This window comes from Pararge aegeria, chromosome 11 (genome assembly GCF_905163445.1).
Source record: "Pararge aegeria chromosome 11, ilParAegt1.1, whole genome shotgun sequence".
NCBI lineage: Eukaryota > Metazoa > Arthropoda > Insecta > Lepidoptera > Nymphalidae > Pararge > Pararge aegeria.
Window position 1 is genome coordinate 3,976,236 of NC_053190.1, and position 14,680 is coordinate 3,990,915.

A 14,680-nucleotide genomic window follows, 5' to 3' on the forward strand; every position below is an offset into this window, starting at 1 on the left:
TTTTATTATCAAATAGTTTTACAAATATGTTTTTTTAAATTAAGCTTATCTAATTATTCTTAATTAAAATATGTTTATCTATTGTCTATAAGCTTAGTCTAAAAGTCAACAGTGAGTCTTATCATTTCTTATATTAAGACTGGGCTCTCTGGACTTTGGTTGTAAACTTTAGTCAACAGTCCACAAATTGAATTTAATGCATACAGTTTTTATGTCGCAATGCTAGGAGTATTTAGTATGCATTAAGCAAATATGGACACTAATGGGTATACTTATAGTCTTTCTACTAAGATTTCGATGCAATGCCACAGAATCTGCACCCAGATTATTCGTTTACAGAGACTAGCACTAAAAAAAAAAAGTCTTCATAATATGTACAATTATTATTATAACTCAACATCAAAAGTTAGTGAATCTTGAGCTGCAGTATGAAGTCGTTTGTGGGATACCTAAGCCTTCGGCAACAAGCACAAGCACTTTGTTTTACAAATAATTATGAAGTTATAACGTAGAAAAAGAATTGATATCGCCAGCTGCTTCTATATAGCTCTTAACAATTTTACTGAATAATGTTCCATAGAATTCTAACTAGTGCTTCACACAATGACGTCATCGTACAAAATACGATTCAAATTCTTGCCCAAATATTCCATTGTTCCATTTAAATTACTTTCAAGTGGCCAGTTCGATTATACATGTTACATGTTGAAGCGCCACTGTTTTATAGAATTATGCAAGACCTCAATATTATATAGAAACGAATCTCTCATTGAGTTATATAAATTATTAGTCTACGATCAAGAATGTACTAGATTTGCAGTAAGTATCAGAAAAAGGTTTCGGGTTTTTGTTTCATATGTATTGCTATTTCGGACATTAAGCATGAATACATTGGCGAATTAAAGAGTAGGCAGGCTCCCAATTTGAGGATGTCTGGCACATCTAGATGTTATTGATCGAAGACTTCCACAGAAAAAAATAAGAGCTACTACCTCCAAGGGTAAAATTGGAGGACAGGAGGTAGGTAGAGCGAAGAAGGACAAGACCCATTAAATAGACAATCTTTCCGTAGGTGTCACAGACAACCTTTTTGTATGGGGGCAGACTCAACCAATGCACGAGATGCTGAAGTGGGCGTGGCAGAACAATTCGAAGTCTACCTGTGATTGTCTCATTCCCAGAAGACCTTAACAACCTGGGCGGCCTGCTTTTGGGACAAGCTGGAAAGTTCGACTACAGCAAGCGACTTGACTCACGGAAAACATCGCAAAAAGAACGGAGGAATCCTGCTTTCTTTTCTGAGATATGCTGCTGACTTGAGCAGCATGGTAGATCTTTTCTGTTCATTTCGGAAAGTTTTATTCACAATTGGGAATCTTATCGCCCCGCTGGAAAAAAAACATAAATAATACGCATCTTTATCTATTTCTCTACAATGGGCTACTTAGACAGGCCATCAGTAATTCCATTTTGTTTAGAAAGTTTTTCCCCTCCATTTTTTCGAGTTTCACCTCCTTGAAGGCGCCGCCTAGGTTCTCCCACTTCTTGTCTTGAACAAGTTCACTAACGAAGAAGTCTTTACGTGGAGATTGAGCAATGAAAACTTGGATACCGACGGACGGTTCGCATCTTATTGCTATCATTCTGTCACCTGGAAAAGAAAACATTTTTAAGAGTTGGAATAGCATTCTGGACTGTAATGCCTGAGTTATATAAATTTAGTGTAGAAAGAAAAAATGGTGCCAATTTTGTTGTACAAGAATCTAAAAACTAAATAAAATTTACGTGTTCAGATACTTGTTTTCTACAGAGTAGGTACCGATGCATGTTAGATGGGGCTACAAGCTTAACTTTTATTAAAGCACTGTGTTTAATACAACTGATAATGAAAACACTTAAAATGTATTGTCGGTATCGGAATAAAACGTGCTCAGAAAGCATAATGTTGGAAGATCTGTGTGGTGCCGTTGATGCATACAACAATACATAGTACACTAAAAAAAAATTAAGATTACTCTGTGGTTGACGCAGATTATAGAACGTAACGTTTGTTCATCGAATAACATAGACTTCCATTAAGTTATTGGCTTAATCCAATATTTAGAAGAAAAAACAAAAAACTTTAACATGCGCAACGAGTAGCGGACTCACAGGCCGGTCATTTTCAAACAAGCTATGATCCTTCTATGGATCTAAATATACAATCGTAACCATACATTTTTATTTCATTAACTTAACAACAATATGCTAGCATAGTAATAGTAGAGTCCATACTATTTTTGTAAGCCTACGTATGCAGGTTTAAATAGGTATACGCACTGACAAAGTATATACGAGTCCGAGAAACGCGCAAAATAAAAACACAATACCTCGCAGTGGTTGTATATGCAGGTAACGTAGTGGTTGTATACTCATTGTCGCATGGTACGTACGGGTGCGTACCAGAGAGTGCAGCAAGGAATGAACATTGAATGTTAAACTTTTGTTATATCAGGTCCATATTTACAACTTTAATTACATTAACTGATCACCAATAAATTCTGTTAATTTTAACTTGACGCTAATTAACAGGAATAGAGTATTCGATTTACAAAAAATAGTGACTTATAGTAATACCTTAATACTACTTTATCAACTATATTTTTTACACATTATTCATGAGTGTTTAGTCGTGTTACATGGCCATTTTTCTCTTAAAATTATAGTAGGTACGCAATAAGTAGGTCTTGATACTCACTTAAATGTAGTAATTTTATGAATACATACGATTCCAAGAAATACGAATATAAAGATATATAAAAGAATCTAAGACACTTCTAAAATGCTTATAAAGTAGGCTTTGAAACGTAAAATAAATATAATTTTAAATTTTACCGTTAGGAGAAGCCAGAAGGCACGAAGAGGCGTTTCCCAATGGCTCAACAGGTCCGGAGCCGAGGTGTGAACTGCTGGCCAGAAGTTGCCAACCCATGCAGCGCCCAACCGCTTGTACAGCCGTCATTTGATGTTGGTATATCTATCAACGAATTAAAAATCCACACTAAGATCATAAATGCGAAAGTATGCCTTCGTTTGTTATCTATGTTCATCTGAACAGCCGCACCGATCCTAATAAAATTCTGCATACACAGTTCGTTCAATGCCTACAAAAAACGGATTCTCCGAACGAAAGAATGTAAGACTACAGTTTTTCTAGGAGTGACCTTGGATTGTAAGCTTCAGTGGAGTGCCCATATAGAGACATTAGCTGGTAAACGTTACTCAGCTGCCTAAGCAGTCAGAAAAATTAGACAGTTTACAGGCGTTGAAACTAGGCCTTTTCTATTTTGCTGTACTTTCAGTGTTATGAGGATCTTGCTATGGGGAAAAGCTGATATAGATACTAATATTTATATTACAAGAAAGAGCTGTCCGATCAATATACAGACTTAGATAACGCGTATCTCTCCGTATACTTACAGTAGCTTTGCAATTTATGTTTTATAATTTAATCTTTGTAAAACCAAACATAAGTTTTTATATAAAAAAGTCGATATAAACAATGGACCTACTAGAAACAGACGTAAATTGGTGATATCAGCATATCGTCTTAGAAAAGCGCATAGACCTTTGTGGGGTCGAGTGTATGCTTTTATAACATGATACCGAAGGTAATATTAGATTTACCTTTACATAAGTTTAAAAAATGTATAAAAAAACAATTAATACTTCGAGGTTACGATACTATTGATTAATTTCTTAATGACAAGGTTACTTGGAAGCAAGTTGCTCCGCTTTCATTTCACACAAGAAAAAACAGTGATTTTTTTAATTGGAAAAGAGCAACTGCTGAATTTTTCCCGGCTTTTTGTCGGTAGCATCTGCCTTCCGAACCGGTGGTAGTCACTACGAAAAGACAATTTCAGAATTTTGAATTTTTAAGAACTTATGAAACAAAAATACTAAAAAATTGTTATTAAACCTTTGTTTTTCATAAATAAACCTTTCAGACTAGTTTTTAATTCTCATAACAGTTTACTATCAGTTTTATACATTATTATTTTATAGTATTTGACTGGGTTTTTTTTAGGTCGACTCTCACCTGGCAGTATATGAGGTCCCGAAGCTCTTGCAGCTCGTAGGATAGGTGCCGGACCTTCCCATCCCGGCAGATGCATTTCAGCGTCTTTTCGCCCACGTGCACCACCAGCGACGTTCGGCACACTGCATCGTATCTATTCATATTTTAAGCTTATTAGTCTTGTAAGGCGTACTATTATAAAACGCGTGCGGTCGGCTGTGACCTTCGTCCGTTACTATAGCAACCATACGCGCCGCGCGCGCCAATCATACCCAACTCCCGCGCTTTCGCAGAACGCAGTCCGCTTGCGAGCGTCGGTAGGGCAAGACGTGTGAGTTAAAAGTATTATAGTCGTAAAAATGTAATAGGCCCGTTTTGACATTTGTCATCGCGACGTAACTAGTTATGGAACCATAAGACTCTGTACTCGATACTCACGATAAATCAATTCAAGTTTGTATCCGTACTTGATTGATATTATTATATATTGTAAAGTGTTCGTTCGTTCAAAGTATTCCTTTAACTTCACAACCAATACGCGTGACTGGCTGTTGATTATACGTCCACTTTTCAACATGTTGAAAGAGAGTTAGTACTATATAACAACAAACACAAAAATCGAGTCAAATCACTATGTTTAAATTAATGTCCAAAATAGAAGAGCCATACTCGTAGTTAACGTAATAGTAAACAATATATATCAAACTTAAACGAGCGCACAGTCAACTTTACAAGATGAGGCACGAAAAACTGCGCAGTGCGCGCGGGGACGCTTCAGTCATGTGCCGCTTGGTCAGATACATCAACTCAGATTCATTATTTAGAACCTATTTTGAGAACCAAGCTCATTCTTTGCAGTAAAGATAACTACACAATATTTAATTTCGATATTCAGTAAAAAAATGGTTACAGCTCTAGTATAAAAAAAAAAAGACTGAGAACGTAACTGTTTTCGGAACGTTTCGCAACAATTATAAATTGCATGCTACTATGAAGTAAGCGCAAAAAGAATACTCGCGATATATTCTTTCATATTATTTAACGTCCCAAAAAAATTTTACGTATTTTTTAAAACACTGTATGTAATTGATTTTTTTTTTTTTTCTTTCAGTTTCGTTCCAAATTACATTCAATGGTCTTGCACAAATGTCAAAAAGGGGCTATTACATTTTTACGACTATAGAGAGATCGTAATTTCTAGTTGATCGCGTTTGTTGCCCTTTGTTTGTGTTTTTTAATTTAATAAAAAGTAAAATTTTAAACCTATCACAGTTAAGATTTAACTTCTTGCAGTGAAACTTCTTAGATGATTCGATAAGAGAACGAGAATTGGGAGTTTACATTTTACATTGGCGCACATTTCGTTACAAGAGAGAGAAGGAAGAAATAACGTATAGGGAAGGATTTGAAACGTAATGTAAAAGCTATGCACTACATAATTCTTGCTTGGCATTTAATATTTTACTTGTAAATAATTATTCTTGAAAAATTGAATCATTACAAACAAATAATAATTATATCATGAAGAGAACCTTATGTATATAAATTACGCCCTTTTCAGCATTTTATTAATATAACGCATAGTTAAGGGCATAATGAAAAAATATTGATAAGAACGGTAGCCCGGGAAACCGGGGGCACAGCAATTTTTTTTTTTTTTAATTAATAGCGGGCAAACGAGCAAGTGGGTCACCTGATGATGAGTGATCACCGCCGCCCATAAACATGATGCACCAGAGGAGCCACCGATGCGTTGCCGGCTTTTAAGGAATTTGTTTATTAGCTAGTATGATGTTTAAAAACTTTAACCTTCACACAAATGTGTGGGAATTAAAAATCGTACGGGACGAGAGTTAACGTCTATGACTTAAATACCCGTACGTTATGCGTTAATATAACATTTCGTTACGACGCCCGTGAAAACTCAGGGATTATTTTTTAGTAAATAAAATTACCCATAAGCCATGATGTTGATCTTCACACAGGACTGTGTGGGACTGTTCAGTGCGTTCCAATGTGACACTATCAGAGGATCTTTCACCTGGAACAAGTAAACATAGCATAATAAGAACGGAAATTATACGGCCGATTGGCGCAGTTTGCAGCAATCCTGCTTTCTGAGCCCAGGGCCGTGGGTTCGATTCCCACAAATGGAAAATGTTTGTGTGATGAACATGAATGTTTTTCAGTGTCTGGGTGTTTATATTTATATTCTAAGTATTTATGTATATTATTCATAAAAATATTCATCAGTCATCTTAGTACCCATAACACAAGCTACTTACTTTGGGGCTAGGTGTATACGCTTTTATAATATGATTCCTAAGGTGATTTTGGACCTGCCAATGCATAAGTTTAAGGAATTTGTTAAAACACATTTATTACAGCGAGGTTACTATACAATTGATGAATTTCTTAATCACAAGGTTGCTTGGAAGCATACGGCTCCGCTTTCATCTCTCGCAAGATAGAAAAATGAATGTTAAAATGTAAATTGTTGATGTTAGAAAATAGCAACTGCTGAGTTTCTCGCTGGCTTCTTCTTAATAGAATCTGCCTTCCGAACCGGTGGTGAAGTCACTACACCCAGACAGACTTGACGTTTCAAAGGTGCTTATATTAGGCCTACTTGAAATAAATGAATTTTGAAGGCTTATTCGTTTATCGGTAGGGTGGTAACTAGCCATGGCGGAAGCCTCCCACAAGAAAAAAAATCCCCCTGTAGTAAATTTTCGAACGCGGAAGATCACCGATGAGATGGACGGACCAAGTGAAGGCCACAATCAAGGCTCCTCTACATGAATGCGTAAGAAAAGCAACGGTTAGAGAAGAGTGGCGAAGGATTGTCAAGCGAGCCACAACACCCAAATGACGACCACGACTAGTCTGTCAAGACTGTAACGACTAAGAAGAAGAAAGAAGAGCTTTTTTTGGCAGGGCACGGCCAAGGAAGTACTACAGCCATGTCCAGTCCAAAACCGGAAATCGGGTCTGAAGGACCTATGTATGACGTGTTCCGAGCATGCCTTGCGTAGTGTTTCCTAGCTTATAGGCGATTTTCCACTTACCATCAGGTGGACCATCTGCTTAGACCATCAATTATTACTGTTCTAAAATATAATTGTTTCTATTATTGTGAGATGGTGGTGATTTGGGTTCGAAACGCGCCGTGGTGTTATAAATAAACACAGATAGACAAAGAAATACCAACCTCTTTAGCGATAGTATCGAGGACATATTCACTGCGCCGGCGCATAAAGAAGTGTTGCGCCTGTTGAATGATCTGCTCCAGAAGAGACTGTTCCTTGCTCATTTCTAACAGCTCGTAGCGGTCGGAGGCCATTGGACCTGCAACAACACTTTATGATAATCATCTTCAGATTTTGTCTCACTGCGGCATAGACATTATAGGACAGAGGTTGTAATGGTTTCTTTTGATTAAACAAATAGACCGAAGACAAAAGTCAAAATGGCGGACAAGTCATATGCCACGTGTATTCAAATTTTTCTAAATTATTTAAACGAAGAAATGTTAATAACCTTTTCATTATTTCTAGTGTCAATTGTGTTAAAAAAAAACCAACGTGTTGTAATTAAAGAAACACAAATAAAATACAAATAGAGAATGTAAGTTGTTATTATTTTTTAATATTTTCAAAACGAACTTTGCACTAAAAGTAATTGAAATACTGATTTCATTGGACATGCTCTTGAAGTGGGCACCTTATTCAGAGGTAGCCAGAATGCTATTAAATTTTAAGTTAAGATAAGAGAAGGAAGTATTAATTTTCGTAAAGGGAACGATGGGACTGACATTCTTATTGTTAAGAAGTCCCGAATAAATAAAGAATTTAAAAAAAAAGTCATACTAGCCGCCGCTATTATGCTCTTGTACATAAAAATATATAGTTTATAATTTATTAAGGGATACCTAAGCAAGGTAAGGATATATTATTTATGCAAAGAGTATATAAACACTACTTTGTTTGTTAAATTTTTTAATTTTCTTTTTTTTAGTTTATTTGTATGTTTTCGTCCTTTTCTTAATTAGTTTTATTTTCATTTAGTCCTTGATGTTTCAAATACCCACATTCATGAATAAATGACAGCAATGAAAAGAAAATAATGAAGTAGGTATAGTCAGTTCACCATCACTCGACGCGTGGTCTATTTATGTAGTCTGTGTTCAAGAGAATATGAGATGAATATTTTTATGAATAAATACTTATAATATACATATAAACACCCAGACACTGGAAAACACTTATGTTCATCGCACAAACATTTTCCAGTTGTGGGAATCGAACCCACGGCCTTGGACTCAGAAAGCAGGGTCGCTGCCCACTGCGTCAGTCGGCCGTCACTAATAATAATGGATCTATCTATCTATTTACCGGCAAGTGAGCGCCGCTTGGAGGGCCCCAGCGGGCCGGACGCGGGGTGTGGGAAGGGGTGGTGGGTGTTTGAGTGGTGCACGGCGCGTAACAGCTGATGTAAAGAATGCTCCAACACGTGGTCGTGTTCGGACTTGTTGCCAGAGCCTTCGGACTGAAACGAGAGATTCTTTTTTAAAGCAAAGATTACGAAATGTCTAATATAATAACTGCATGTTTTTTTTTTCTTCCTTATTTATATTTATTTAGATATAAATTGAATTTTTTTTTTTTAAATACATTAAAAAAAGTTACTTAAGGTAACTTTTTTAAATTAAGTTTTCATGACGCTTTGTCAATGCTATGTGCACTTGTCATTGACGTGCATATCAGTCCAAGTGCAAAAAACGTGTAATATGTATGTTTTTAGTGCTCTAAATAAATACATACTTATCAGGTAACAGGTATTGTTGTGTTCCTGCGACACACAATAATTTCTGTTAAGTTTTTTGTTTCCATATAAAATTTCATCTGTTACTCTACACAATATAATGCTGGCTTTTTTTTTTTTTTAATCCACTACAAGTTAGCCCTAGACTGCAATCTCACCTAACTTGTTAGGGAGTATGGTAGTCATACCTCTTATCACAGCACACACAACTAAGCAGCACGTCGTTGTCGGTAGGGTGGTAGCCACGGCGAGAGTCTCCCACCAGACCAGACCAGAGGAAATTCAGAAATTGTAAGTTCCTAAATTGCCTCTGCAGGATATTGAACCCGGTCAACTCCTGCTTAAATTCACAGCGCTCAACGTTGCGCCAGGGAGGTCATCGAAACATTGACGTCTATTAAGGTTTTTTACAAATCCCGATGGAACCGTTTGTTGTTTCCTAGGATAAATAATACTCAATGTTACGCGTAAAGCGGCGATAGCCCAGTGCATAGGACTACGGCTTCGCTTTTGGGCGGGCCGAGTTCGAATCTCAGCAAGTACCTCTATCTTTTCTAGGTTATGCGCGTTTTAAGCAATTAAAAAATCACTTGGCTTCAACGGTGAAGGAAAACATGGAGAGATACCAGCATGCCTGAGAGTTCTCCGTAATGTTCTCAAAGGTGTGAGGAGTCCACCAAACCGCGCTGGACCAGCGTGGTGGACTAAGGCTTTAACCTCTTTTCATTGTGGGTGAAGACCCATTACAGGGGTAATGGGTTGATATGAAGATGATGATGAAGATGTTACGCTCCCTCTCTTCAAGTAACTCTATTGGTTGCGTGACGGAAGGACAAACGAACAGACAAACACTTTTGCACTGTGAAAGGTTCAAGCTGGATTTATAAGACATTAGAGATATTCAATTCCAGATCATAGCTACCTTAACTCCTTCCGGATTGTTATTGTTCTGGCCATTGTTGTGGCAAAGTCCAATTAATAGCTGAATGCCTGGTAATACCTATAACAACAATTTTAACAATAAATATGCATATTTTTCTGGCTTGCTTTACAAATACTAGTACAAATATTGTCAGGATTAAATAACGTTATTTCTTAATATTGGATAACAACAATTCCTTCTTAACATCCTTTATATTCATTGGAAATTCAACATCTCCTGAGGATGCTCTGGTTTCGGAGCGAAACGTGCGTAGAAGAAGAAACATTGCCGAAGATTTGTTTGGTGTGGAGTATAAGGATTGAAGAAATTATAAATTACACCATACAGATTCTCCGAAGATACTTTTCGCGGAGTATAGCAAATTAAGCTTAATTTAAATAAATTTTTACCTAAATAAAATATAGCCTACTTCTAGATAAAATAAATTTCTAATATTAATATAGAAACTGAGCCATTAAGATAAAATAAATAAATAAATGTACTACGACAATTCACACATCGCCATCTAGCCTCAAAGTAAGCATAGCTTGTATTATGGGTTCTTGGATGACTGATGAATATTTTTATAAATAATATACATATATACTTATAATATACATATATACTTATAATATACATATAAAGATGATGAAAAACATTAATGTTCATCGCACAAACATTTTCCAGTTGTGGGAATCGAACCCACGGCCTCGGACCCAGAAAGCAGGGTCGCAGTCCACTGCGACATTCGGCCGTCCTTCACTCATAAGAAGCACAGGTGCTCACCACTGTGCCAAAGAGTTATAAGGCTTGTGTCACATAGAGGGACATTTACTGATATTCATATGCCTTACCGTGGCCATTATTTGATTCCCAACAACCATATGAGGTATAGAAGCATCAAGTTGGACAGCCTCTGCGGCTAGTCTGGCGAACAGTTCCTTACAGAAGAGTACATTCTGCGCTGCCTCTAACTTCTGCTGCCAGTGGAGTTCCGCTCCTTCCCCGGGGAGAGTTCCAGGGCAGTTCAGAGCTGAGGAACTGAGGGTTGCTGTGACAACATCTTCTTGCTCTGGTGAAAAAATGGTACGATTATTAACTTCCACTTACCTGTCTTATTCAATGAACTATCTTTACATACTTAGTGTAAAATGTGTTTTAAACATGGAAAAAAATTATATACTCACATGAACAGAACAAAAAAGTAAATTAAATACATTTACAACATACGTTTTTATTTATTCTTGATAATTTTAAAACATTAATCAAATTAAAACTAATTTTGGATGGATGGATTAAAGATGGTTTGCATTTAAGATAGGTAAGAATGAATGGATTATATACAGGATGGTTAAATAGAAGCAGTTATTGACCCAAACATTCACACTATTTATAGCTAACTCTGTATTAAAATTTATTCTAATTTAGAATAATTATTGTCCTTGTATTAAGAAATGTCTAAATGCATATCACTTGTCAGTTGCCACTTGTATTCTTTGCTCATCTTTTAATGCTTTAGATAAACAGGGATTCTCTATTACAGAAATCTTAATCAGTGATCTTAATAACGTCAATAAATTTTAACAACGTAATTGCACAATTGCAAAATGAAAGTTTTTGACAATATGTAGTAACATGTACTATATTGGACACAGTACACACTATTGATGTGAAACATCTATAGGAGGGTAAACCTGATTGTATGGCAACACAGCCGTATGATAGAATATATGTACTATACGTTGATGAAAATACTTGAGTTTCACCTTTTTATAGGCATTTTTTAATTAAAACATTTTGTATATGAAGAAAATAAATGTATATTAAATAAACAGTCATCATTTTCTGGAGAAAATTCGTAATAGTGTATTTTTTACCATGTCATTTTTAGTTCCTGTCATAATCTGTACTTTTGTGCCTATTACTTGTGCAAAATAATTTCGATGTTTCACATCTGCCAGGCGTCCAGTGACTGCTCAGATTTTTTTTTTATTATTTTTAAAGAGCTGCAAGCTATAGACTTTATTCATTTTGATTTTATAGGAAATGGTTAAAGCATACCTGTGAATAAAGTAAATCCCTGTGACATACCTTTCTGACATAGAACAGATATAAAAGCAACACCCTGTAGCTCAGGGGGCACAGTCACCCGGAGGGCTGAAGGCGCTGGTCCTGTGGCATTCATACTCATAGCCTGCGCTATTTGTTCCTCTGGGGCTTTGGTTACCTATAAAAAAATTACCCAATATTATATACAAGGTATTAGTTCTAAGCAGTTTTTGTAGAATTTTCACTATTTTCTTGTTGGCCTATAGGATCAAGGTTCTCAATGTTCTTTTAACTGAAATATATATATAACTATATAAATAATATATATATTTTTTACTATATGAATAATACTAAATGCCTAAAAAAATAAATAATAGCTATTTTGAATGAATTCCATGCAAACACAAAATTCATCCATTTTGAAGTTTTATATTTAGCGAACAAGTTACAAACATAACTCTAGCACCAAACATTATAATTTCCAAATTGTGAATATCTTTCCTTCATTTTTCACTATTTCCTTGCTAAATGAGACTTTATCTGATGTTTTTAATACATACAATTTTATTCTTTCATACAATATATTCAAACAATTTGAATAATGAAACAAAGAACAACAGACAAGTTAAAAACAGATTAAGATACACACCTCAAAAACACCAGTTTGGCTAAACTTGGACCCAGCGGTTCTGTAACTAAGGTCTCCGACAATTGTATTTGATACTTTCTTCAATCTCCAATTCTGTCGTAGTCTGAGCAGGTCTATATGAAAATCGGGCATGTTGCGTGTCATCCTCATAGTCTCACTGGCTCTAAGTCTCTCAACTCCATTGAGTAATACTGCTCCTGCTGCAGATAGGGCCTTCTTACGGCCATATACTTGCACCATTGGGCGACTTTCTACTTGGTCAGCTTGTATAGGGTCTAACACCTGAAAAGTATAAGATTATCTTTGAGTTATAATATCATCAACCCATTGTCGGCCCACTACGGGGCACAGGTCTCCTCCCACAATGGGAATGGCCATAGGTAAGGGGCTGTAGTACACGGTACACAACGCTGGGTTAGTGTGATTGGTGGACACCTTTAAGAACATTATGGAGAACTCCCAGGCATGCAGGTTTCCTCACGATGTTTTTCTTCACCATTGAAGAAAGTGATATTTTAATTAAGAAACAAGAGAAAAGTCGAAAATATGTCACAGTGCCTGCTCCCTAGCCTAGCTAGTTTAAATAGATAGGCACTTGTTAGTTTGGCAGATAGGCAGAAAAAATTAAACTTCCCCATTATGAATCTAATGAAACCATAATTAATAATAAATTTCAAAATAGAATTAATAAAAATGTAACTGAATCAATGGGCTGAGCTTGATAATTTACACACAATTTTTTAAACTGCTGGACAATCTGTGACACTGCTGCACAATAACTATCATTATATTTTTGAAGTACATAAGGGTCTTGTGGTGCAAATTTGTTTTATAATAGAACTCTCAGTACTAGCCTGGTGGTGATACCTGTGAGACGTGTGGTATGTGTACCTCAGAGAGCATATAAAACCATAAGTACAGTATTGCGTAATAATCAAAAAAGCCCTCATTGGAGGAGTGTGGTGGGTCTGTGATCTAATAGCTTCTCTCCTATAAGAGAGAACTGGGACATAACCAATATAGTGACAGCATAAATAACTTTTGAGAGTGAGTGCAAGTAACAAGTATAGCAGTTAAAATTACAAACTTGTTGTTAGAAGCTAGATAAAATCTAAATAAAACTAATATATACAAACCATATATCTCTTCTCCTTAGCAATACTTAATACATCTGCCAGTACACAAACTTCTGTAAGAGCATTCCTTAGTTTATTCCTTACAGAGTCCCATGGCCATAAACTTGACTGATACCCAGATTCTTTGTCATCCTCTGACTTTATATCTAAACTACTTTCACCTTCCTTCTTGATATTACAGAATTCATCATCTGATTTTGTGAAATCAATCTTTTGTGCCAGTCTTGCTAGGTTCTCAGACATAGACAATGGCCTGAAAATGTTAGATGGTAAGAATAAGTTATAAATAACAACAATTCAAACTTTCTTTATTAATCTATGCCTTTTTAAAGACACTTTTGATGGATATTTATGCTCTGGTTTCTTAAACCTACTTGCTATAACAGTTTTAAAGGAAATGTGTTAAGAAGTTATGTATTATGTGCATATCATAAAGTGTTGGACTTAAGCTAAGATTTAATAAAGAAAAGAAGTTAATGATTAGCTATGACAAGATCAATAGAGTAAACTGACTGCAAAACATACTTATCTCAAATCAAGACATCAGAATATGTTACTATGTATTCTGACATCTTGATTGGAACAGAATTTGTTTAAAAAATAAGTTAAAGTAAAATGTTTTACAAGATTTAGGAATTAAATTCTGTCAAAATTCCTGGATGCTGTGGTGTTGCAGTCAAAAAATGGAATGGCCTGGACTGGTTCAAATGTTTAGCTTGTCTATAACATTTAAAATTTAATAGATGGTTTTGCCTTTTATTCTAACTTGTGATACTGCTTATGATTTAGAAAAATTTAATACTCACGCTTGGTAAATCTCTTGGCCATCATATGTAATTTCTTGAATTTGATTTTCAATAGGAGCTTCTACCGATATATTTACTGAATTAGCCATCGCGTCAAGGTTTAAAGACAACAAACAGTGCCTGATCTCTGAATGTCTTAGCACATTTTATTATTGATTTAACATATGAATTTTCTACAAGTAGTGCAGAATATGGAATGCTATTGCAATTAATTTTAAGTAAAAAAAAGAATTA

At 35.6% G+C, this 14,680-nt stretch overlaps 1 protein-coding gene across 1 annotated transcript; it reads right to left on the reverse strand.

The window, feature by feature from the left end:
• Window positions 1–17: 17 nt before the first annotated feature.
• Window positions 18–14,535, reverse strand: LOC120627285 (mediator of RNA polymerase II transcription subunit 17). Its single transcript, XM_039895227.1, has 12 exons — window positions 14,447–14,535; window positions 13,641–13,893; window positions 12,505–12,786; window positions 11,898–12,033; window positions 10,661–10,878; window positions 9,807–9,884; window positions 8,455–8,608; window positions 7,272–7,408; window positions 6,016–6,101; window positions 4,082–4,214; window positions 2,875–3,016; window positions 18–1,651 (listed from the first exon to the last, which is right to left on the reverse strand). The coding sequence occupies exons 1-12, from the start codon at window positions 14,533–14,535 to the stop codon at window positions 1,431–1,433; spliced, it is 1,929 nt and encodes a 642-aa protein (XP_039751161.1). The 3' UTR covers window positions 18–1,430.
• Window positions 14,536–14,680: the final 145 nt, after the last annotated feature.